The 22639-nt window shown below is 43.0% G+C and overlaps 1 protein-coding gene across 4 annotated transcripts in view; it reads right to left on the minus strand.

The window, feature by feature from the left end:
• Positions 1-3597: 3597 nt before the first annotated feature.
• cntn3b (contactin 3b) overlaps positions 3598-22639 on the minus strand; it is a 63430-nt gene continuing 44388 nt past the window's right edge. For all 4 annotated transcript variants that reach the window (XM_030420324.1, XM_030420323.1, XM_030420322.1 and 1 more), the window contains exons 12-23: positions 22197-22324; positions 19559-19734; positions 16340-16457; positions 15207-15365; positions 14930-15079; positions 12617-12687; positions 11990-12224; positions 11494-11603; positions 9952-10138; positions 8204-8316; positions 7938-8103; positions 3598-7366 (exon numbers count right to left, since the gene is read on the minus strand). In XM_030420324.1, the coding sequence (XP_030276184.1) occupies positions 7275-7366; positions 7938-8103; positions 8204-8316; positions 9952-10138; positions 11494-11603; positions 11990-12224; positions 12617-12687; positions 14930-15079; positions 15207-15365; positions 16340-16457; positions 19559-19734; positions 22197-22324 (1705 nt within the window). In that variant the 3' untranslated portion in view covers positions 3598-7274. The remainder of the gene's footprint in view (positions 7367-7937; positions 8104-8203; positions 8317-9951; positions 10139-11493; positions 11604-11989; positions 12225-12616; positions 12688-14929; positions 15080-15206; positions 15366-16339; positions 16458-19558; positions 19735-22196; positions 22325-22639) is intronic.

The following is a 22639-nucleotide window of genomic DNA, read 5'->3' on the forward strand; positions in this document are numbered from 1 at the left end:
AGACTTGAGACCTGATTTGGATTTGCAAAAAAATGACTTGTGACCTGATTTGGATTTGCAAAAAAATGACTTGTGAACATCTCTGTCTCCTAACTCAGCAACCCAGGGAAGGGAATCTGGGTAGTTTCTCTTCCTCTTCATCTCCTTGCTGTTGCTGACTCTAACTGCTTTGGCCAGTACTGCATTGCTGTTCAGGTCCGCCACGTGCTGGAGTGCAAAAATGTTAATTGTTGTCAGTAACTATTAGATATAGGTTACTCTGGCCATTCAAATAATACAAAAAGCATGAATGGCATGCACCAGTTACAATGATGTCATTGGCTGTGGCGATTGTGGCTGAGCCCCTGCACCCCTGCTTGAGTTACTGCTATGTTCCAGGGGTTAGGGCAAAGGCTCTGACACAAAAACAGGAGGGGTGTTAAAGTGTTTCAACAGTAGTTGAATTTGGAAATATAGGACCCTTGGAACATATGCCTCCTTAGCTAGTCCAAAGATAACGCAATTCACCTATTAGCAACTGTGTCACTCATTTACTTTAATGCTTAATATCATGTTTGTTCATTCCATACAAAAACCAAGACTTGCTTGGACATATGCTATGCTAAGCTAAGCTAACCACCTCTTGGCTGTATCCCTTTGTTTCATGATTGATTTGCAAGAAAGAGAATAAACATTTTTCCCCGAATGTTCTCGTTCCTTTTATAATATGATTCAAGTCACATGGAGCAGGGCTTCTTTCTAGAAATGTAAGAGGAAGGGTTGCTGGACTGTGTCAGGAATGATTGCTTTGGTATTTTTTTCCACTAATTCAATATTCTGTATTTCAAAAACCTTTTAAATGAAGTGGCGAGTGCATGGGAGGAAGGTCAGACTCTTTTGATCTTTTATGAAAAACAGCACATTTCTGGAGAGATTGCACAAGTGAGGAGGCTGTCTCTTTGTCTCTTAAATGCACTTTTATGTTGAACTTTGTGGCTCAGTGGTTCTGTGTAAAAAGACCACGTTTATTTTTTAAAAAATTCATTATAAAACCCTGATACACACACTTTGTAAATGAGAAAGTATGAAGCGGTGTTGAGTTATTCATCTCAACCATCTAAACATATCCTGCAAACAACTTATGGTCGACAGATTGTGCGTACAATGCTACCGCGGAGCAAACACCACTGCTACAGTTCGGCTGACAGAAAACACAGCCCCACGAGTGTTCACTGTCATTCTGAAATCAGTTTATGTGCGTATTCTGTTCAAACTTTTGTGAAACAGCCCTCCTGTTGTGCTTGTCACTATAATTTTAAAAATGTTTTTCCCCGCGCTGAAGTAACTATCCCTTTTCAAAACCGGAATAGGCCACGAGAGTGTGAGCAACGGTCTGCTATATGAAAGCTTTCATGTATTTCTCATTACAACAGGACATTCAGTGATCATTTGCATGCATAATAGATTGCATCTCATCACAGATCCTGTGAAAACGAACAAGGAGGTCAACAAGAGGTGAGAGAAAATAAGCAGCCCCTTTTTCTGACACGTAAGCACAGGTTCAGATCTCGCAGGATTGTGTATTACTTAGAGAGGACTTCTGGTCAGATATAAAGAAACATCTTTTCTTCCTCTACGCTGTGCCTGTGAGGGGCTAATGATGGGTAAAATGCACAGTGGAGAAGGCAGCGCAAAGCTGCGCTTTGATGAATCGGGTGATTATGTTCTGAAACACTCCTTTGCTCTACAAACTGCTGTGGCATAAAATAATCCTGTTTAGATCTCGCTGACTAAAAAGGGGCCGCCTGCTACTGATGTGCGAATCCCACAAGCAGAGGATTTCTGCCATTCATGCCTGAGATTAAGGAAGGAGGCACCTTTTAGTTCAATCAAGCTTCGCTTTGCTGTGATGTGATGTCACCGTTTATGCTAAAGTTAATGCAACTCGTTTACATATTGGATTGCAATTGATATCCGCAAAGCTCTGGCAATTAAGTGCTCTGAATAATTCAACAGCAGGGCCTATAGATCTATGGGCCTGCTTTAAAATGTCATATGTAGTGCTTAACAGAAGTCACTTTATTGACGTCGGCTGCAATTTTCTACCCAGAACCACAATCACCGTGAAGGTTTCATCTGTAGAATCATGTATGTTTTCATGCTCAAGCTTGTTACAGTCAATCACTCTGCATAATAGGAACTTCAGAGCATGGAGTTCCTGAAAATAGATCTGTATCACCATTCATCCATCATCATTACATTTGATGAGATAGTGACAATGTTAGAGCCAATTTAGTCTGGGGTTGGTCTCAGCTTTGATGTCCTTCACTTGTCGAATGTCAAGCTTCAATTGAGACAGCTTGACTTGGAATCTACTTGGCTTCATTACAGCCGTAAATAAACTTCACACATTTTGATACGGTGATCATACAATTTGATAGTTTCATACATTTCTGATTACTGAATATGTTGTGCAAACAAGCTGTCTTTTCAAGTCTGTCAAGAGTTTTGTCTCATGTAATGCATAACAGCTCAGTGCTTTTTTAAATAAGTTTAATTATTACATCCAACAAGGAGATTAAGTTTTTTTGTTGGTTTGTTTGTCTGATTACAGAAAAAAAACCCTGGCCTGATTTACATGAAATTTGGTGGAATGGTGTAGGATGGGCCAAGGAAGAGCTTAATGCATTTTACAATGACTTATATCATTATCCACATTCGTGGGTACCAGTAATCTCATAGCATACACATGGTTTCTAAAAACTTTAAACGCACATCTGTTGTTATGGAGCACTCAGGGACAGTGGTTTCATGGGAGAACTTGTGCAATTGTCACATCGCCACAGTTGTAAAAAAGCTTGTTTCCTCGAACCAAGCTGTGACTGATCATACACTTCAAAACATGAATTTTCTACGATAAACTCCACTTGAGAACTTTACACTTCATGGAAGAGCTGTTGTCCAGGAGTCTGTGCGTGCAGATTGGGTGTCCACAGTGGACATCTGCGCTCTTGGAGCGACCCCTTAGTTATCTTTGTGATTAGGCTAATGATCACCATCTTGAAAAATGTATTGGTATTGGACAATGTCCTCATTAATACTGGAAAAAAAATCAGACATTGCTGCATTAGGAAACATTAGGAGGCCTCAGGGAGAACAAAAATTGCTGCTGGGCCCATGATGACTAGTTAACCCCCCTTGTACTTCTTGGTACTGTGTAGACTACGTACCTTGTCTTCTAATTCCCATTTAGTAAAGTGCACAGTGCAAGAACTGGCTAGAATTAGCCGTCCTGGCTGGAGTAATAATACTTCAAGGGCAAATGTGTCTCATGCGTCAGTTTGTGGTAATTTGATAACACAACTTGGTTAAGTGATATACATGGTGTGAGAATAATATCAACAAAAACAATAAAACTCAAGAACTTGAGGACTTAACAACTGCTATAGTTGATTCCGTACTTTTAATGCCACAATTACTCAAATAACCACAAATTAATTGACACCCAACTGACCTTGGGTCACTGGAGATCCCGGGGGATTTGGACCTGTATTTCCTAATGAAAGAGAACACTCTTGGTGTGTTTATGGGTCAGGCAGAAGCATTCGAGCAGCCCACTGGCTGGAATAAACATTTTTATTAAGTTATAGTTTTAGAAAAAAATCCAACACATATTCACAAACAATGATTAACATGCACAATTTTAGTATACAAGACAAAACAGTTACTTTTCAATATGAAAATGCCATTCTACATGTCAGTATCTCACAGAGATCATTGATTAATACACCAGTATTAAGGTCGGAGAAAACACTATATAAAAAGCAATAAGGTTGTCTTTGATGGCCATGTTTAAAAAATATATGGAAGCTATTTACACTGCACCAGGTACACTCCATTCTAGCAACAACAACCACAGAAACCAATCTAAACAAACCGACCTTGTGGATATAAACAGACACATTGTTCTGAGATCAATACATTTCGATCATTCCAGCTGGTGGCTCCCATCACTTCTTTCATTTCCTTTAGATTGTTCTTCATAGTATTTATTAAAGCACAAGGCCAGAAACGATAGTTTGTTTTCTAATGTGAGCATGAGCAGAGGTAAGAAACATTAGGCTGAATTACAACTAACTGAAAAAAAAAAAAAAATACAAAAATTCTAAGAAACTGTCACACGTAAAGTAATAACCTAGTAGTTTAACATCTGGCGATGAGGTTACCTTAGTTGAATATTAACCAAAAATAATAATTAACACCACTTGGATCACGTATTTGCACACACAAGCTGCTTTGAGGCCCGGTCACACCAGAAAGTGGCACAGAGTTAAGCTATTCATCAGTACGTCTTTATGAAACAGGCGTTGCTAGAGGCTCGTTGACATAGTGAATACTTGCAGGGCTAGTTTAAGGGCTAATGAAGCTGTCAAGCTAATGGCTAAACACGCAGATGCTAGTTCTAGAGAGTATTTGTTCTCAAGATTGTCCAACATCAAGTTTTTCTTTTTTACATATTTACTAAATAAAAACCTCTACAAGCTAGCTAGTAAACTAGCTCACCGACAGTTAGCGAGCTAACCAGCTTAGTAAATGACAGGATATTAAGTTCACACAATGTATTTGTACCATCAAAACCAGACTCAAAGCAATACTTCTTTTGTGGAGCATGTTGTACTCCATCTGAGGAGGGTTACGTAAAGTGGAGTGCAACACGGCTCTGCGTTAGCTTCCTCCATGTTGAAATCCTCAGTTCCCTCAAGGGTAAGTTGAACTCCACGCAAAAATATTTAAACAGATTTCATCAGCCCCACAAGTGAGTCTTTGCAAATAAAATGAACTGAAATTTTGCCTTCAGATGTTACTGTTGTGAATGCTGGTGTGACTGGGCTTTTTATGCTATTGGAAAGAAAGTTACAGTACCGCTGGAGCACAACAGCCCAAACGGTGGTCTTGTTTGACATTTAACTCAATAGAATCAGCCAGCCAATCAATTTCAGGTCACTGCCCCAATTCAAAGTCACAATCTACCACTACACTACAAAATACTTGTAAAAAATGTGGAAAAGAATTTGAGCAAATACAGTGAGAATTCTAGTAAAAGCAAACGGGACGACAACAGAGAAAGAATGCCTTTGCTGTCGTCCGATCGGGAGCGAAGCGGTGGAGGACATCTGAAACATCATTGACTGTAGCACAACAGAACAGAGTGCAATAAGAAAGCAACCATCAGTCAATCAAGCAGCTGAATTGTGACAGCCGTAATAATGGGGCAGGAAAATCAATATCCCATTGACTGGTCTGCAGCAGTCTAATCAACGGGCACAGAGCTTTATGAAACCAGTCAAGGAGCAGATAGGACAGCCTGATTATGTCGGCTGTTTGGACTTTTTTTTACGAGGCCTCTGGGGTCTGCACACCTGTTCAGGCGGCTAAGTGAGGACATCCAGTCACCTTGCATCAATTCCTTGTGCTTTCATTCGACTTTGGGGAGGGTGGGTTGGGGTGTGGTTGTGGTGGTGGTGGTGGTGGGGGTAGAGAGTGCAAAATACAGACGACAACAGCCTCCGAGCTAATGACCTACACAGCCCCATGTTCGGCAAAGGCACAGTAATGTGTAGCAGTTCAGTTGACTGTATCCTTCCACATCCACGCGAACATTGTCAGGACCCCAGTAATCACACCTCGGCTCTTACTTGGGTGGCTTTTGACAGACTCATCCTCCTGATAAAAGGGCGTGAAAAGTAGCTCTCTCAGCAGAGTAGCAATGTTCCTTTGTTACCGTTCAGTCTGGTATGTGTCCAATAGAGGGTGATGGGGTAGGGGATAAAATGACAGCCGTGCCTTTTCGCTCCATTTCCAGTCAGGGCTCTTTCACCGTGGTATTGGCATCAATTATTCTGATGCCTTAATAGCCCATAAATTATGCCACGGATGGAGTCATACATTTATTATACCACAGACCATAAATACTAAAACCCAAATTTCCGCCATATATCTCAATCCATTGCAGCTTTTCGGAAAGCTTCCTACCCTTTTTGTCTTGGGTGCCCCCGGTGTACTTCTCAATGAAAATTTAATCAACATACCCTTTCCAATAATGGGCTCCCTCTACATTCTGAGCTTCCTGTCCTTCCTCGCTAATTTCTGCGGAGAGGAAAGCAAACGACGCCTCCTCTGCAGCATGAATCTTTCTCCTAAGCGATTTGAAAAAGGAAAAAAAGGAAAGAGAAAAAGAGTGAGCTCTAGTGAAGGCACTGTTATCCTGTAGTCCATTATGCGCCGGGCCAGCTGGTCATCTGGGGTGCAGAACGGTGCATGTTCCGTGATATGATATACGTATCTAGAACACAGGTCGTCTAAATGTAGAGGAGGAACAGCACACATGGGATCTGCTTGACTTAGTAACAACACGCGTCTCTATTCTCTGCAATCCCGACTTTTTCGCTAGACTGAGAATGCAGAGCGTGATAGGCATTTATTATTTAGAGGGAGCATGAGATAGAGAGCAAATGCCAGGATCTATCAGAGTAATGTAGAGAGGGCCTTAAGCTCAGGAGCCAGCAACTCTCGGAGAGACCTAATATTACACAGAGATAAGTGGGATTGAGGCACAGTTGATCAATTTGCTGTGCATCTTTTACACGTCCGACTAAGCCTTGTAAAAACTTTTAAGCCTGCAATGGATGTTTAATTTGGCAAAAGCTGCGAAGAATGTGATAATTGTGGGCCGTAGTTGATGTTCTTTCGACGGAATGGATTAAGATTTATTTCTAGAGACGATAAAAACCACTGAATACAGGATAATCACCTGCTGAGAAGTTGGCCTCGGGGAGATAAATTCTTGTGAATACACTTTTTTGGAAAGCAGATTTTTATATAGGATTAACGAAACCATAAAGCAAGCAGCCTCTATCACCTACTTTGGTATGGACTGTATGTGTAAAATGGGTTTTAAGGCAGTAGTATCTCCAAAGATACTCGTTAGATAAGTCATGTAGACATCGTAACTTCTAAAAAAAAATGAAACCTAGAGCACGGTGGCACTTATGACGCTGGAAGAAATACCGAAAGATATCATGCACGCAAATCATCACGTCTCTATCGGGTGGTCCTTTAAAAGAAAGTGGCGTGGTCCCTTTAAGAGTTTTGGCGGAGTCCGGTCCTTTCCAGTCTTCCCCAGTCCTGCCACAGAAGCCCCGGCCATGTGCCAGTCCAGTGGAGGGTTTACACAGGACGGGCCGACTGAAGGGATGGAGGGGGAGGGAGGGCGCTCCGTGGGCTCTGATTAGACATCACCAGGCGGCGCAGAGCAGCGCGCTGATGAGGACTGCGGAGAGGTACAATGGGCTGAGGCGGACGGCTCCTGAACCCCGCGCTCCCATGCCTGCAACAGAAACCAGCAGAGCAGCTCGTGAGGGACCAGAAATACCCCTCCAATCAAAAGGAGAAAAAGCGAGCAACCGGCTGCGCTGTCTCCTCTAAATTGCTGACACGTAATCATAAATCAAAAGCCAGCTGTGATTTTATTTTATTTTTTTCCCTTCCGTATCTACATTATTACTGGCTTTCAACAGGAGAGGCTATTTAAGTATCCCGAGAAGATAAAGTTCGTATCACATCAAAGAAAGAGAGCGGCAAACTGAGACGCCTCACAATTTTGCACCGCAGCGGGATGGGGAGCACGGGACTGCTTTATATGCTGCGGCGCTGTGCAGCCAGTCAACAAGGAATAATAACCCAATGGCAGAGATGGATGACACCGCGCACGCATTTCTAAAAAGGTCGCTTTTCTCGCACTCGAAAATAAGTCTATTACACATGGTTGGAAAGGGATGCAATGAAGCCAGATTAAATGTTGTCTCTGAATTATTGAATCCTCGCTCAAGCTTTATCCATGGTCAAAAAAAAAAAAAAAAGAAAACGGTAGAAAGAGGCAAAGGCAACAGTGCACTCACTTAATTTATGGATGTGGATGGGTTCACTGCCCACACCTTCGCCGCCCTCACTCATGGCCTTGATCTGAATGAGATAGTTGTCGTTGGCGGAGAGGCTGAGCTCCGCAGTGGTTTTGTTGGTCAAGATAGTGCTGATGTCGTTGTTGCGGTGTCTCTTAAGCAGCACCTGAGGCGGGAGAGGGCGACCCAGAGAAATGAGCCAATGCAAAAACTGTCATCCTTGATTGTGGAGATAAATCAGGGCTTTGCAGGGAATCGGGACCTACCAAATATCCAGTGACCTTTGACTCCGTCTCCACAGCAACGACAGGATCCCAGTGCAGCGTGAGGGTGGAGCCTATCATGGTCCACTGGATGTTGAGTGGAGCCCGATCTGGAGCTAGATAAAGAACCACAGGTAAAGACGTTGCACATGAGGTGATGCATGTACATAGAAGAGTGTAGTATAAGAGTGTAGAAGGGTATGCAACTGCTTCGTACAGAAGCTCCACTCGGACCAACTCTCATCTTGTCAGTCTGAATAATAGATGGAGGCTGCAGCGGAGCACCCCTCGCTAATGAAGACAGAATGAATTCTGAGGTGGCCCTGAGAGCTCCACACATTGCAACTCAGAAAAAAAAAACACGCAAATGGACGAAATTAAGAGAACATGTGTGCAGCATTCTCATTTTCTTCATTTGAATCCATTTAGTCTATTTGCATATTGGGTTTTTCTTCTTTTAGCGTTGCTGTGTGTTCAGGGCCACCTAGGGCTGGGCGGTAAGGCCTTCAGTCATATCACAATATTTTCAGGCTATAGCGATATATGTCTCAGTCTTTTGATATCTCCTCAAATTCATATATGCTAGGACCGGGCAATATAATCAAATATCAGGAAATGTTTCAAAAAATGTGAGGGGAAGAGTTCCACCTGGACTCAAATTATGCTTGTTAGAGGTGTTCTTGGATAGGGATATATGTAGACTTAGAGATTCCCCCCCCCCCCCCCCCCACAGATGTGCCCTCATGGATGCCCCTATGGTAGATTAAAAAAAAGATAATACAGTGCCCTCTAGGCTGCCCTTCTAGTGACACAAATGTGACAAAAAAATGCCCACTGAGGGATAAATATATCCTGACTTTCTGGCCGCTGCTGCCCCACCGCATACAGCTGGTACCCTTCAAACTTTTTCACCCCATGCCCCTCAAAGATCCCGAGTCCACTTCTGGTTTTAACTACCTGCATGACCACATGATTGACCTCAACCGATACCTCAATATCGCAACAATACTGCATGAATAATTATCAGCACTTTTATAAAAACTTTAAAACACTGAGATTTGAGAAGTATTAGAACAAGTAGAACAGTCTGGTAAGTTGAGTTGAAATTACATCAACTTACTGTAACGCAGCCTTTGAAACCAGGAAAAGACAACACTCACGATCATATCACAATATAACAATATCCCAAAACCTAAGACATTATATAAGCTCTTATCGCGGTACTGATGCAGAAACATTGATACACTTGCCCACCATAGAATTCTCACTATTTTAGAAAAATCAAACGGTAGTGTCAAGTACTGTGTGGTCACTGGCAGCAAATCTCTGGCCACAGGAAGTGAAAAAGAGATGTGGCCGAGGGAAGCTGGACTCCTGCTGTCGTGAAACACGAGCATACTGTGGTTACTCTTTCAATCATATTGCGTAACCTCCACGAGCTGGAATCCCTAAATTTGAAGAAACTAGCTGGCACAGCACTTGTCTAGTTTTGCTTTAACATCACTTGTCCATCTTAAATTGTCACTGCAGCTCCATTCCACTCAACCCACTGATTTATCTTCTCCTCTTTTTTCCCCAAGGTAAATGGAAAGCTGGCTTGTCAGATTGGATTTTGTGAGCACAAGCAGCAAAGCTGAAGAAATGCTACGCCTATCACGCTGAGGACAGTACGACGTCATCTGAGGGAGACATGGCTCATGAACGAGGACCCCTTTAGGACTGATTTGAATGCCCCTGTGGGACGGACTCACGTGGTTTCTTTGTGGTGGAGTTGATGGGCGCCGACTGTGGCCCGGGGCCAGCCGTGTTGAAAGCAGCCACAGAGAGGTAGTACACTGTGTTCGCTTTCAGCCCCGTGATGTTCACCAGCGTGTAGTTTCCAGATATGCGCACTTTGCCAACAGTGTCAGGCTTGGTGTCATCTTCCCAGTACACGATCTATTGGGCAGAAAAAAAAGGGGGAAAAAATCACAATCGTGGGCACAAACAAGCCGGATTCTGGTGGTGCATTTCACTGCATTATTGAAATTCATATTCCATCATGATATCTGAAATGCCGTTTGTATTACAAAGGAGGAGGGAGGGAGGGAGGGAGAGAGGGAGGGAGGGAGAGAGCGATGATGAATAATAAATTTTTCACTAGTGGAGTCTCAATTACTGATGCACATCCTCTCAACCCGAGAGGCAGGGCATTAGAGGGTCATACGATAACTGACCTAGGCGGAGGGATTCGAGATTACCGCCAGCTTCGCTCACGAAAACAATCACACCTCTTAGTTTTATCAGAGGACACAAGATACTTCAAGCGCAGAGCTCCTGATTACATCTTACAAATATTTCAAAAGGCTTTATGCGTTCCAACAAATTAGCACTTTCTAAAGCAAAGCAGGATTCTGTTTGACAAGATGCAGAGTTTGCTTCCCTTCAGGCTATCCGACTCCAATTAAGGGCGCAGGTGAAGAGATATTTGATAAAGCAAATGGACTAATTTGCCGCCTCGCTTTGGGTCGTCTTCAATATTCATGTGTCTGGTATTAAGTGACATAAAAGTTAAGTCAATAAATAATTAAACTGAAATGTGAAGTCGGCCCTCGGGGGGAAACTCCTCCTATAAATTATTTCATTTCAAATTTGTTATCAATTACGGCTGTGTATGATAAGCACCAGAGTTCAGTCTGCGGTAATGTAATCTTTTGAGCAGTAATAATGATTACATTAAACCCAAACTAGATTGCAGTTGCAGTCGGCGTCTAATTAGAGGCTGAGCGCCATGCATGTGGCGTCCTCAGCTCCGGATCTATACTGTTGGTGGCCTACTGAGATTCAGCGGCTTAAATCCACTTCAAGACCGCGCTTGGAGGAATAAGCTGTGTTTCTGAAAGGACAATGTGGCCACTGCTATGGCAACTGGAGAGCTTTGTGCTTGAGGGCCAGAGGTGACAGATATTGAAAGAGCACCGGGGGAGAGAAGAAAAAAAAAACCAGCAAAGCCCTCTTTGCATTCTTGAAAGGATGAGGGATTTTATTTTCCTCTAGTGGGTTTGCTGTTGGCACACCACAGCGTTGAGGTCATTTCATGATATTATTAAGCCTAAAACAAGCTCTTTGCAGAGATACATGAGGAGATATAGTAGAATATAATGATTTTAAAAAAGAGAGAGAAAACACATTTTAAGGACAATGAAGGGAACAGTTGTGAGCTGATAAACGAGGCACAGAAAAAAAAAAGCCCAATTATCACGTTATTTGAGAAAAAAAGAAAATAAGGATTTTTGCAGAGAGCCACAACGTACCTCATATCCAAGCACTCTTTCAGGGATGGCAGGGAGAGCTTCCCAGATCACTTCAATTTGCACTGCAGACACACTTCTAGTCCTAACCCTCTTAGGAGCCACGCTGGGGACTGCAGAAATAGAGCGCTGGTGAGAATCCCAGAGACTCCTCCGACACATCACACACACTAATAGCAATAAGAGGCAAGGCACAGACCTGTAGTTTCACTGAAAAGCTATTTCCCCTTCTCCCTTTTAATGGAATCTGTGACTGACATAAGGGAAGACTATCTGCCCAGCAAATTCAATTAACAGGATACCTCCCTGACAGCGCGGTGTGGTGAGTGTCTGCTAGGATTTCCTGTAATCTACCAGCATGATAACTAATATCAAGTTGACATTCCCAGCTTGAGAGGGGAGGGAAATAACAGCACAAGTCATTTCATCATTACTATTCCAAGGTCATAGTTGTAAGGAGAGAGATTAAAGCTTATTTAAGCGTCACTCGGTGCCGTACCTTCCTCTGCTGAGAACACGGTGCCAATGGAGCTGAAGGGCCCCTCGCCCCGGTTGTTGTACGCCCCCACTTTCACATCAAATGGCGAGAAGGGTGGGATGGTGTCGTTGCGGAAGACGTAACGAGCCACGCCAGGTGTGGAGATGACCGCTCTCGTCCACGTGACCGTGCCCACGGGCCTGAAGGCGATGATGTATCCGAAGCCCTCTCCATTCTGCAGTTCCTCGGGAACAGGCTGGGAGCAAAACACAAAACTATAGTGATATTAAAACGCATACAGACAAAGAAACAGACAGGCCCGTCTCTGCGCTGTACCTCCACAAGGGCTTCTGTGATTAGACACAGCCCCTTTTCTTTGCCGTTACCGCCCGGAACACTCCAAAATCACCTTCCGCCTTATCTTTCCCTGCTGCATGGCTATGTAATTGTGGCTAAAGTGCAAAACTCTTCAGAGGAAGTGCTCTTTGTCCCTGCTTTTGGAGGAAGAAATGGCACTCCGAGGCAGAGCCGGAGGAGAGGTGTCTCGCTCTAATGTGGGTCATAAAATTGCTCCGTTCAATTCTGCACAATTAAGCAAAACCATTACTCGGCTATGGAGAGAACAGTAAAATGTGACAGATGACTTACCTCCCATGTTATCACTAATTCAGACTTTGTGCCGCCTCCACCCCCGACATCAGTGGGAGCTGTATCAGGAACTGAGAGGTAAAGCCCAGAGGGAAGCAATTAGAACACAGTTTACAAAGCTCAATGACAAGCCTCAACCATACTACTAGCCTTATGACAACAAGGGCGCCTGCTGCAGATACTACCCTCTATGTTACACCCCACAATCCCCTCACTATGCGCAAACATTGCACAAACTAATGAATTGCCGAAACTGCCCACATGTCACTGTGCATCAACGCCAAGCCGGGATCTGTAGTATTTTGCCAACGACATTCAACTCAACCCACTCCATTCCTGTTCCCACTCAGCTGTTTGTGCACTGCAGTGTGATGGCAAAGCTGATAGTGGATAGTGGAGGTGGAGGAGCACTCGTGCACGTCCTTATAGTATCCTTTGGTAAGTGGAGCGTCGCATTTTATGAGTCAGCAAACGGTTTTTGCAGCATTTATGTGTGCATGGTTGTCTATTAGCGCTGAACGTTGGAGAGTGAGATCCCAACAATCCCTGGGACTGCTGGCGTGTATGTGGCCGTGGGTTTATTCATTGACGACAATGAACCGAAACAGAGACGCCCTACTAAACCTGAAGTTGTTGTTGTAGCTATATTCTAGACATTGCAAAATGCCATTAGAGCGGTAGTTTAACTTCTGGAGGGGCGCTGTGGAACTTCTGTGTTGCGCTGTAGCAGATTGTTTATGTTAACAGACATCTAATCTATGGAGAGAGGCACTGAGACCAGGCACTCAAGAACGAAATAATCATCCATTGGATGGCGGTGGGTAATCAGACTTGAGTCCAAACACATCCACCATCCAGCAGCATTAATTTCCCCCTCTTTCAGTATCCGATACATTTTCTGGTGCATGTAAAAGATCTTGAAAGTTAAAAAGAACAAACCGTGCACCAAGAGCTCCTCTCTCCCTCAGAAAGCACTACTCCTGAAACGCCTCGTCCGTAAGTCCTGAATTGAATTCCGTGACTTTATGACATCACACTATGTAACCATGTCACATGTTTGCATTATGCTAGGGATGTTCCAGTTCCAATACCAGTATAGGAAATGACGCTGATACTGATCAAAATGCAGGTATTTGTATTGTGCAAATACAAGAGTCTATGCACCGATGTGATGCCACGTAATTTAGCATCGGGACCTTGCTACTCCCCAGGTAGCTCCGTTAGCTCTGCTTAACGTCCCACGCCGGAAATCAGCTCTTCTACGCTGCTGTAAAAGCCAACACAGGAAGCTCCTGGCAACTACTGTTTTCAGAGCAGCGAAGAAGAAGTTGATTTCATGTGACTCGGAAAGAGCTAGCAAAATTTCAGCTATCTGGCGGTATTTTAACCCCACCAGTGAAACGGGGACGTGTTCAGTATGCAAGGCTGCAATTTGGAGAGGTGGCACAAGTGATGCCAATTTTGAACCTGCTCTCCCCAAACTTTATGAGACAGTGAGGGAACAACTGGAGGCTGAAAGATGTGCCGGCAATCAGCTTTACAACTGACATTTGGACCTCCGACGTGTGCCCAAAGTCTCTGCTGAGTCGGCACACTGGATGGACGCAGTATGGCTGCATCGCTTGCCCTTCAAAATGCCGTTCCGCAAGCAAACAAGTTCCATGAGTACGTTTCGGGAGAATTATTTATTCCTAGATTTATTTAAGTTGCTGCTGCACTACTGTTTTAAACTGTTATATATAAACAGTTATTAAAGGAATTTGTTACTTTCTTTTAAAGTAGATAATAAAATATGAAATAAAATATTCCCTTCTAATGAAACTCGCTGAGATGATTATGATAAAAATCCTCTGTTGACGGAGGTGCACACACACACAGACTTCTCAAAAATCGCAAAAATCTCTGATGTACGTGGGGTTTGGCTTTGTTCGGCTCCTCCGCAGTTTCACAGCTTGAAATGTCAATTAAAAGGCAGCCTGAGTCCTGAGCGTCATCAGTGCTGTCGGGACATTTTTGTTTTCATCAGATGATCAAACACACAGCGATGTGACTTTTTCCACCTCAAAAGGTAGTGTCAAGGGAATTTCTGCTCTACCACCACATATCCACTAAAGATTAACAGATAAAAACAGAAAATTAAGAAAAACATCTTGATCACAATGAATTAACTTTAGTATGGTGGATAAATGTAATTCCTGAAAGATTGTTGATATAACCAGTAACTAATCATTTTAAAATCAAAGCTTGAAATACTTCAGTACTATTGTCTACATGTGTATGTGTGTGCAAGGTGAAGTATTTGGTTTCACATACTGGCATCCTCTGTCCTGGTCTTAGCCGAGGCCGGGCTGGGCTCTCCCAGGCCCACAGCATTGCGGGCCACCACCCTGAACTCGTACTCCACCCAGGCGTTCAGACCCACCACTGCGGCTGTCAGCATGTTACCATTGACTACCTCCGGCACTGCAGAGTGGAAATGAATTCTTTAGAAAACGAGGCTGCCTCCCAACTGGACTCAAATTGAATCATTAATAAATAAAAAGAACCCGGATAAATACTACAAGGGGACAGGAGGAGTGTTTAATCATACCTGTGTCAACAGCCTGCCAGCCCACTGTGAAGGGTGTCCTTGCCTGGATGATGTAGCCGGTGATGGGGCTGCCATTGTCCCTTCCGGGAGTCCAGGAGATCTGGGCCGTGCTGTCTGTGATCTCTTCCACTGCCACCTTGTCCGGAGGACCTGGCGGACCTAAATCAATCAGACAAAAAAAAAGGGTGAACCTGTGGCGTTCATCCATTTCAAGAAGCCTCCCCTAATCAAACTCATAAGGATTTCTGCACCTTGTTACAAATCAAGGCCATCGCGCTCCCTTTAATTAAAGGCTGCGTCCTTGGTGTGTGCATGCAGGGGCTTTCATTCACGGCATGTGTGATGTGCAGCGCTATGAAGAGATTACTGAACATAAGAAAAGCAGCAGTGGAGGGAGACAGTGAATGGGATCCTTTATGAGCAAAAGAAAAAGAGGTTCTACATGGGAGCAGACACTAGTGAGAGGAATACAAGAAGAGTTAATACAAAGAGAGATGGGAGTGTTTGTGACTGCTACACGCTCCGGCTTTACCATGTTGCTGTTGTTTGCATTACTGCTCGATTATTCAAATGCTTTCCATGATATTTTGCCGATGTGTAAATGAGCCAATTATAGTCATTTTCTGTGATAAACATTGCCTTCTCAAAGCACCTGGGACAGCTATTACAGTTTGTTAAGGGCATGAATACCAATGTAAATCACAAGAGAAAAGCCCACACAGTACACCAGATACACTAAGCTCATATCAACGAACCCCAGCCTGAAGTCATGCATGCCAGTCTGAGTGAGTGAGTGAGTGAGTGAGTGTGTGCCATTGTTGCGAATTTAAGCAACACATATATAATGTAAACAGGAGCTGACAGAGCCAAGAATGAGGTAGCATCCACTCTTGCTTTGCTTCGCTGTTTATTTACAGGAAGCCTCAGGGATTTTTCACATCTCTGTCTCTTTGAGTACTTGTACAGACGCTTCAATGCCACTTCATTTTACAATATATATATATATATATATATATACACACACGTACACACACACACACACACACACACACACACACATGAAATAACAAAACTAAGGGTATTCACAAACTAGCATTCAAAAGAAAGCTCTTGAAATCAGTTGGATCTCTTACCTTTGACAACCAAGATGGCAGATGTGGACAGGCTCTCCACATCGGTATCAATAACACACACATATTTCCCTCCATGGTTCAGCTGGATGTTACGAATCATCAGATCCCCTGATATAGTCTGGAAGGGATGGTTGAAAAAATAAATAAGGCTAAGTAAGATATGTAGTGCTATTTCATCACTTAGCTTTTGGCTCTGGGATGTTTGAAACATTTATGATGCTTTGCACAATCACATCGTCTCCGGGCCACTGATTTTTGCATCTCTTCAAACACCAACAACAGACATGGCAGATGTACTCTGCGCAAATAATGCTATTGGCTGCCCTTCAGGCGCTATCCGCCCAACCAGCGCCCACCCGACACAAACAGCTACCAGCTATACACAGGACACGCAAAACAAACAACGCCTAGTTAATTGGCAAGACAATCCTAATTATTCTGTAATTACACAAGCTCAAGCAAGATATGAGTATAACTCCCAGTGTAAAGAACAAATATTATTTTACATAAGTAGGATGAATGTGGTGGCCATGAGGGAGCACAACAAAACATCAACAAACTTTGAATCAACTTTCTCATCTGTATGAGGACAGTTGTATTTTTGGAAAATCTTTAAAGGAATGACGCTGGTGTTTTCAGTTTTTTCATTACTGACAGCAAATCCCATGAAAAAAACAAAAACAAAACCCACAATGCCCTTGTCCGCTGCATCTTCTCTAACATTTCTGTTGCACTGGTTATTATCAGGGCCGACATTTAGCATTTTTCAGATTACCAGTTTCTGTGATTTTACTGTCAGATTGCTTATAAAATAAGCTAATTCAAAAATGTGCTATTCTGGCTGTGAACAAGTTAAGTTATCCAGTGCAAGAGTAACTGGCAATGGCAAAGAAATGTCCAGTTTGCGGGACAATAAAAGAATTAAATTCACAATTTTATTAAAAAAACAAGCACTGAAGTCATTGTTGAACACATCTGGATCTGTAAGGATCAACAGATCATTTATTTATGTCCTGAAACTCTCCCCTTCAACAGTAAATAACAAAAGACAGAAATTCAGTTTGTTACAAAGTTTTGTTTTCTCAAATCTGTCCTGAGGAAACTCTCTCCCCAAACAAATCAATAAATGATCTCTGTCAGCTTTCATTGGAGCTCTTCCCCCTTGAGGAAACCTCCTTCTTATACAAATCAATTACGGATCCCTGAAAAATAAAATAAAACCTACATCACCTCACCTCCGGCACCAGTCAGTCGATCATCTTCGTTCACACAGAATAAGTGTGGAAGTAGAGCTGTAGGCTAGCGGTATGCTACTGTACTGTAGCTCTGCTTTTTTCAAGTCTTTTTTTGCGTGCAAAGCGGCAAACGGGAGGCTGACAGCGATACTGCGGATGAGTTCATGCTCAAAGTTGAAAGCAAATTCTGATCTTTTTTTTTCTTATAATTTAGAATCGAAAAAGGTGACACACCAATCACTGATGTTTTGTTTTTGTTTCTAAGTTCTTGGGTGGAAATAGCGCTTTAGGGCACAGAGAAAATAAATAAATAACCACACTTAAGCTGACAATTGTGAGAGACACGTGGCAAGATCTTTGGATATCAATTCAAAATTGTGCTTAAATTTCAGTTCACACATTCACACACCCCAGACCCAAGATAGTTAAGAAATATATAGAATGGCACCAGACTTTTTCTTTAAAACTTCATACTGTATTTCAAGGTAAAACATATTTTAGCCACAGAGTATTATTCTGTTCACATTTTGACTATACATGGGAACCACCTTTCTGAAAGTCACCTCTTGAAGTGCCTGTCATGAAGCATGTCAAGCCTGTTGAAAGTAGTGTGTTGCTTTAGAAATGAGACACCTAAGGGGCGAGCCAGGTAAGACTCTCTGCTGCCATAGCAGATTTCATCATCCCCGGCAGCTGGTGATCAGAGCTCCACTCTGGGCTGGCAACCGGGCAAAAAAAGCCAGCGGATCTCCACCTCTCTAAAGCACCTGACAAAGCAGCTCCGAGCCGAATGGCACTTCTGTGCGGCCACAGGCTAAAGAGACTGCGTCTCCTGCTCTCTTTTCTCCTTCCCCCTTCCTTTCATCTGCTCTCCTTTCGCCTGACAGTTTTTACACACGGCTCTGCCATGTCTGATTCTCTGTGCTATGTCAGCCACCACCTGGCCGACCTGAGAGCTCGCGAGCGAGAGCAAGGCGTCCTGCCTTGGCAGGAAGGGTGTGATGAGGCAGATTTGCTTTAATTATGTTAATTAATTCATCAGAAGCTGTTGAGCAGGGGGCTGGTAATCTCTCTGGACAGGGGAAACAGATTCTGTGAAAAGTATATCTCATTATGTGCCTTTGCACCGTTCAATGTCAGTGGTAATTGCTGTTTGCATGCATGGAGATAGGAATTTGGCATGTCCGAAAGACAATAAAGGCAATTAGATGTAATGTCAACCATTAACTAGTGAATAGCACTGATCAGACTGCTGACCTTGGGTGATAAATGGCACAATAAAAAGCAAAAAGAGTTGAAAGTTATTTAATCCAGACGAGCTCTGAACATTTTACTTTGCCCTTCATCAAATGGAACAACTATTCAACAAAAAGTCCTCACTTTTTCTTATTTCACAGAATAAAGATTTTATATGAACGTTAACTGGTGCCAGGGCTGCCCTTGGTGAATGCCAGGCAGCTCATTACTTAATTATTTTGGGGCTCGAGATTCATAAATAGGTATGCAAATTCAATTATGGCAGAGGGAGATGATAAGAAAATGTTCCCCCTTGAGGTAAGGGGATTAGAAGTTGAAAGGATGAAAAATATAAAGGCTTCATAAATGGAGACCCTCTGCATGACTGAAATGGCATTTCAACAGTATATCTTCAGAAGTGTAACAAATGGCAGCTCAAGCAGCCAATTCAAAAAGGAAAGATCCCGATTACTGACCTGATAGTGCCATTCATTGAGGCTTCAACAGCATGTGAATGAAAGAATGTAACTGATCCTTAACAGACATCTCTATCTTTTTGATATTCCATCCACCGCTGACCACTCTCAAATAGACAAGTCTTGGCATTAATTCATCTGCTTGGGTATTATTGGTGTCTAAAAAGCCCTCAGCAGGGCAGTGGAGCATGCCCTTGCGCATCACACAGTATGTCCCAATTAATCCCAGAATAGCCGGAAAGTAGCTGAGTTTAATGCTTGAGATGACTCACCCCGCCCACTCTTTCGAAATGATCGCTGTCTCGTTGGAAGTCGATGAGCTGGCCGTTGAATGCCCACGAGAAAGACACATCCAGAGCTGGATCGCAGGCAATCTGGCAGGGTAGCACGATGCTCTCGCCAACAATAATCTCCATGTTAGTCGGCCTCATGGTGATTCTGGTGGGCTCTGGCCAGACAACAGATGACAGCGTCGCATGTTAATATCTCTGCCGCGGGAACCTCTAGCACCACCGTGACCTCCTGCAACTGCCATCTCACTTCAACTCGCGGCTAAATCAAGTCGTCGTCATTAAATCACCAATGGATGTGTGCTTTTCCTGATTTTAATAAGCACTTAAATTCCAAGCCTGTCTAATAGCAACTGTTAATGACATCTCAGGTTTACACTTCATGTCCTGGGATCAATTTGGACGAAACAGGATTACAGAGATGGAAGCACATTCCCACTGGTAGCTGCGCTGGATTGGAGGCCTCAGAGTATGGCGAGGAAAGGTCACAGTAATTAAATTCTATGACATTAAATGGTTCAGCTGTCAGTGTATGAGGAGGATGGAAGCTAATGAGAAAAATAAGTCAGGTGGCAACGCACAACAGATTAAACTGGAGGACTATACGTGTTGATGTCACCGCATTCATAAATAATGACCTTTAACTAAATCAAGGATAATGTTTTGTTGCCTGCTTAACTGCTATTTTGCATAATGTATACCAGTCATATTAATTTGACAATAACCTTGATTGGTAATGTTACAAATGCAATATGACTTGAATGTAAATTAACAAAAATGACAGTATTCTAGGGTCATAGATTGAGAGGAAATCGTTGACCTTTATCTGGATGAACTGAGAGGAAATTGACAATTTGCTAAACATCTCCTCAATAAGCAATTGTCCACTCTTAATTTTGTAGCTGTAACTATGCACAGCCTGTTAAAACTTTGGATAGAAAGAGTAATACCTGGCACAGGTGTTGGAGGGTGGCTGCCCATTCATAATCAAAAAGGCAACCTACCATCTACCTACAGCGCTACCTACAGCAGGCAGCAGGATGGCCAATTATGACCGACCCTAACCCTACTCTGCCCTCTCATTGGCTGTCCCTGATATGCTCACCCTAATCCTGACTCATGCCTAAACCGGACCAGCCCAACCAACAAAGTCAACACGCACTAGCTAATCAGAGACAGATTAGGTTGTTTCAGGACTCGGGATAACTTGTGCATAGCTCCTTTTTTAGAGTCCAATACCCAGTTAAATTCTTACATACCTAAAAGTTAGCTATTATTAACCTTACTGAACACTCAGTAATTGTCATGGGTCTGGTAAGGGTTAAATACTTCCCATTCAGAGTATGTCCTGCGCTACAGGCTTCTCACTTGTAATGCTTAAAGCCTTTCTCCTTGATTGAGCTTCAATAAATGCCCCAGTTTAATACATCCAAGTCTGCTACACCTTCTTTAGTAACAAGTTAAACAGTTCCCAAGAATTCTTTCACAGTACCCTAGGCCTTGCTAGAGTTAGCATACCATTGGCTGACCACATAAATAACTTTATAGGTGCAGTTACGGGGTACAAAGGTTTAATTAAAAAGGTCTGATCTGGACGGACACACTGATGGTATGAAAAGCGGTCGAACAGCAGCACTGGATTCTGCCATGCTAACTATAACAGAGCTCTGGCTGGCTTTGTATTGGATTTGGAAAGATGACACTGACAGCACTAATTAGTTTATTCTCATTCTCAAATTCAAATTAAATTGAAACAAGTTATACCAATATTTCCAAACTTTGTGCTGTTTGCAAGTAATAAATCATTTATTTTTATATTGAACCTCTGCCCTGCATTATGTGTGTTTTATATAACATGTATTCATATGATACTGTAACCTTCATTAATACTGGGGCTGAATAACTTGCAGTACAAACACAATGCGGCTCCTTTATTACCATGTCATCTGCATGATAACTGCCGAGGATGCCGACCTTTGACACCAACCTATGAGCTTAAATCACAGTCGCTCTACATAACTGCAGCACGGAAGCAGCATGAAATCATGTATGTAAACGTCAAATGCATATTTCACTCTGAAGGGGAAAGTTGAGAAAAGTTTGTTAAACATTGCTTTCCTCTGCTCAGTGTTGGATGAAAAGATCGATACCAGACTAGACTGTTTCCCTGTTTCTGGTCTTTGTGCTAACCTTAGTTAGCCGTGCTGCTGGCAGCAGCTTCATATTATGTGCACAGACACGAGAGTGCTATTGATTTTTTCATCAAACTCTCGGCAAGAAGGCACATAAACATATTTTGAGTCAGCTGGGAACTTTGGGAAGTCAGACAGAGGGGAAACTCACAGATGCAATGTTAGTTAGCAGGCGTTACAGCTGCTAAAGTCTGCTAACGAGCTTTGTCAAAGTCGACAGTCAGCAGTTAGAAATTAGTAGCTGCTCTTGTCGTCTATTTTACAAATCAGGAACCCATTTTTTCCAAATATTACTATGATGTTTTTCAAGGGAAAGTTACTATGGTTTACTGCATACTTGGAATGGGAGCTGAACAAGCGGGATATTGACAAAGGAGTGAAGACTCAATGAAGGGAAGAGCTGTTGATGGAGGAGAAAAGGTACTCACCTGTGATAAGCAGCCTCCCGGTTGTGCTCGCTGTCCCAAACTGATTCTTAGCTACGCACGTGTAGCTGGCTGCATCCCGTTTGGTTACATTGGCGATCTTTAACGTCCCATTGGGAAGCAAGGTGATCCTGAGGGAAGCAGAACAGCTTTTTAATTTATTTGTTAGATGGAAGTGGTCTGCGTTTCTCATCTGCCTGCAGTCTTTCTATCACTTTTTGTTGTTTTTCGTACTCGATATCTTGACATGGGACAATTCATATAACTCGGCCTTTCCTGTTGTGGGTCTACCGTACTCCAGCTGTGTTCTTGTCAAAATAGAAAAGGCCTCTGACGCGTTTTGACCCTCCCGGTACTTGGAAGCTCCCCTCCAAAGCCCAGAAAAATGAATTCTTTCAGGTGGGTGAGCAGCAGGCAGGCTGACCCAGCCACCCTGGCTCAGTGGT

The sequence above is a fragment of the Sparus aurata genome, chromosome 6 (genome assembly GCF_900880675.1).
Source record: "Sparus aurata chromosome 6, fSpaAur1.1, whole genome shotgun sequence".
Taxonomy (NCBI): Eukaryota; Metazoa; Chordata; class Actinopteri; order Spariformes; family Sparidae; genus Sparus; species Sparus aurata.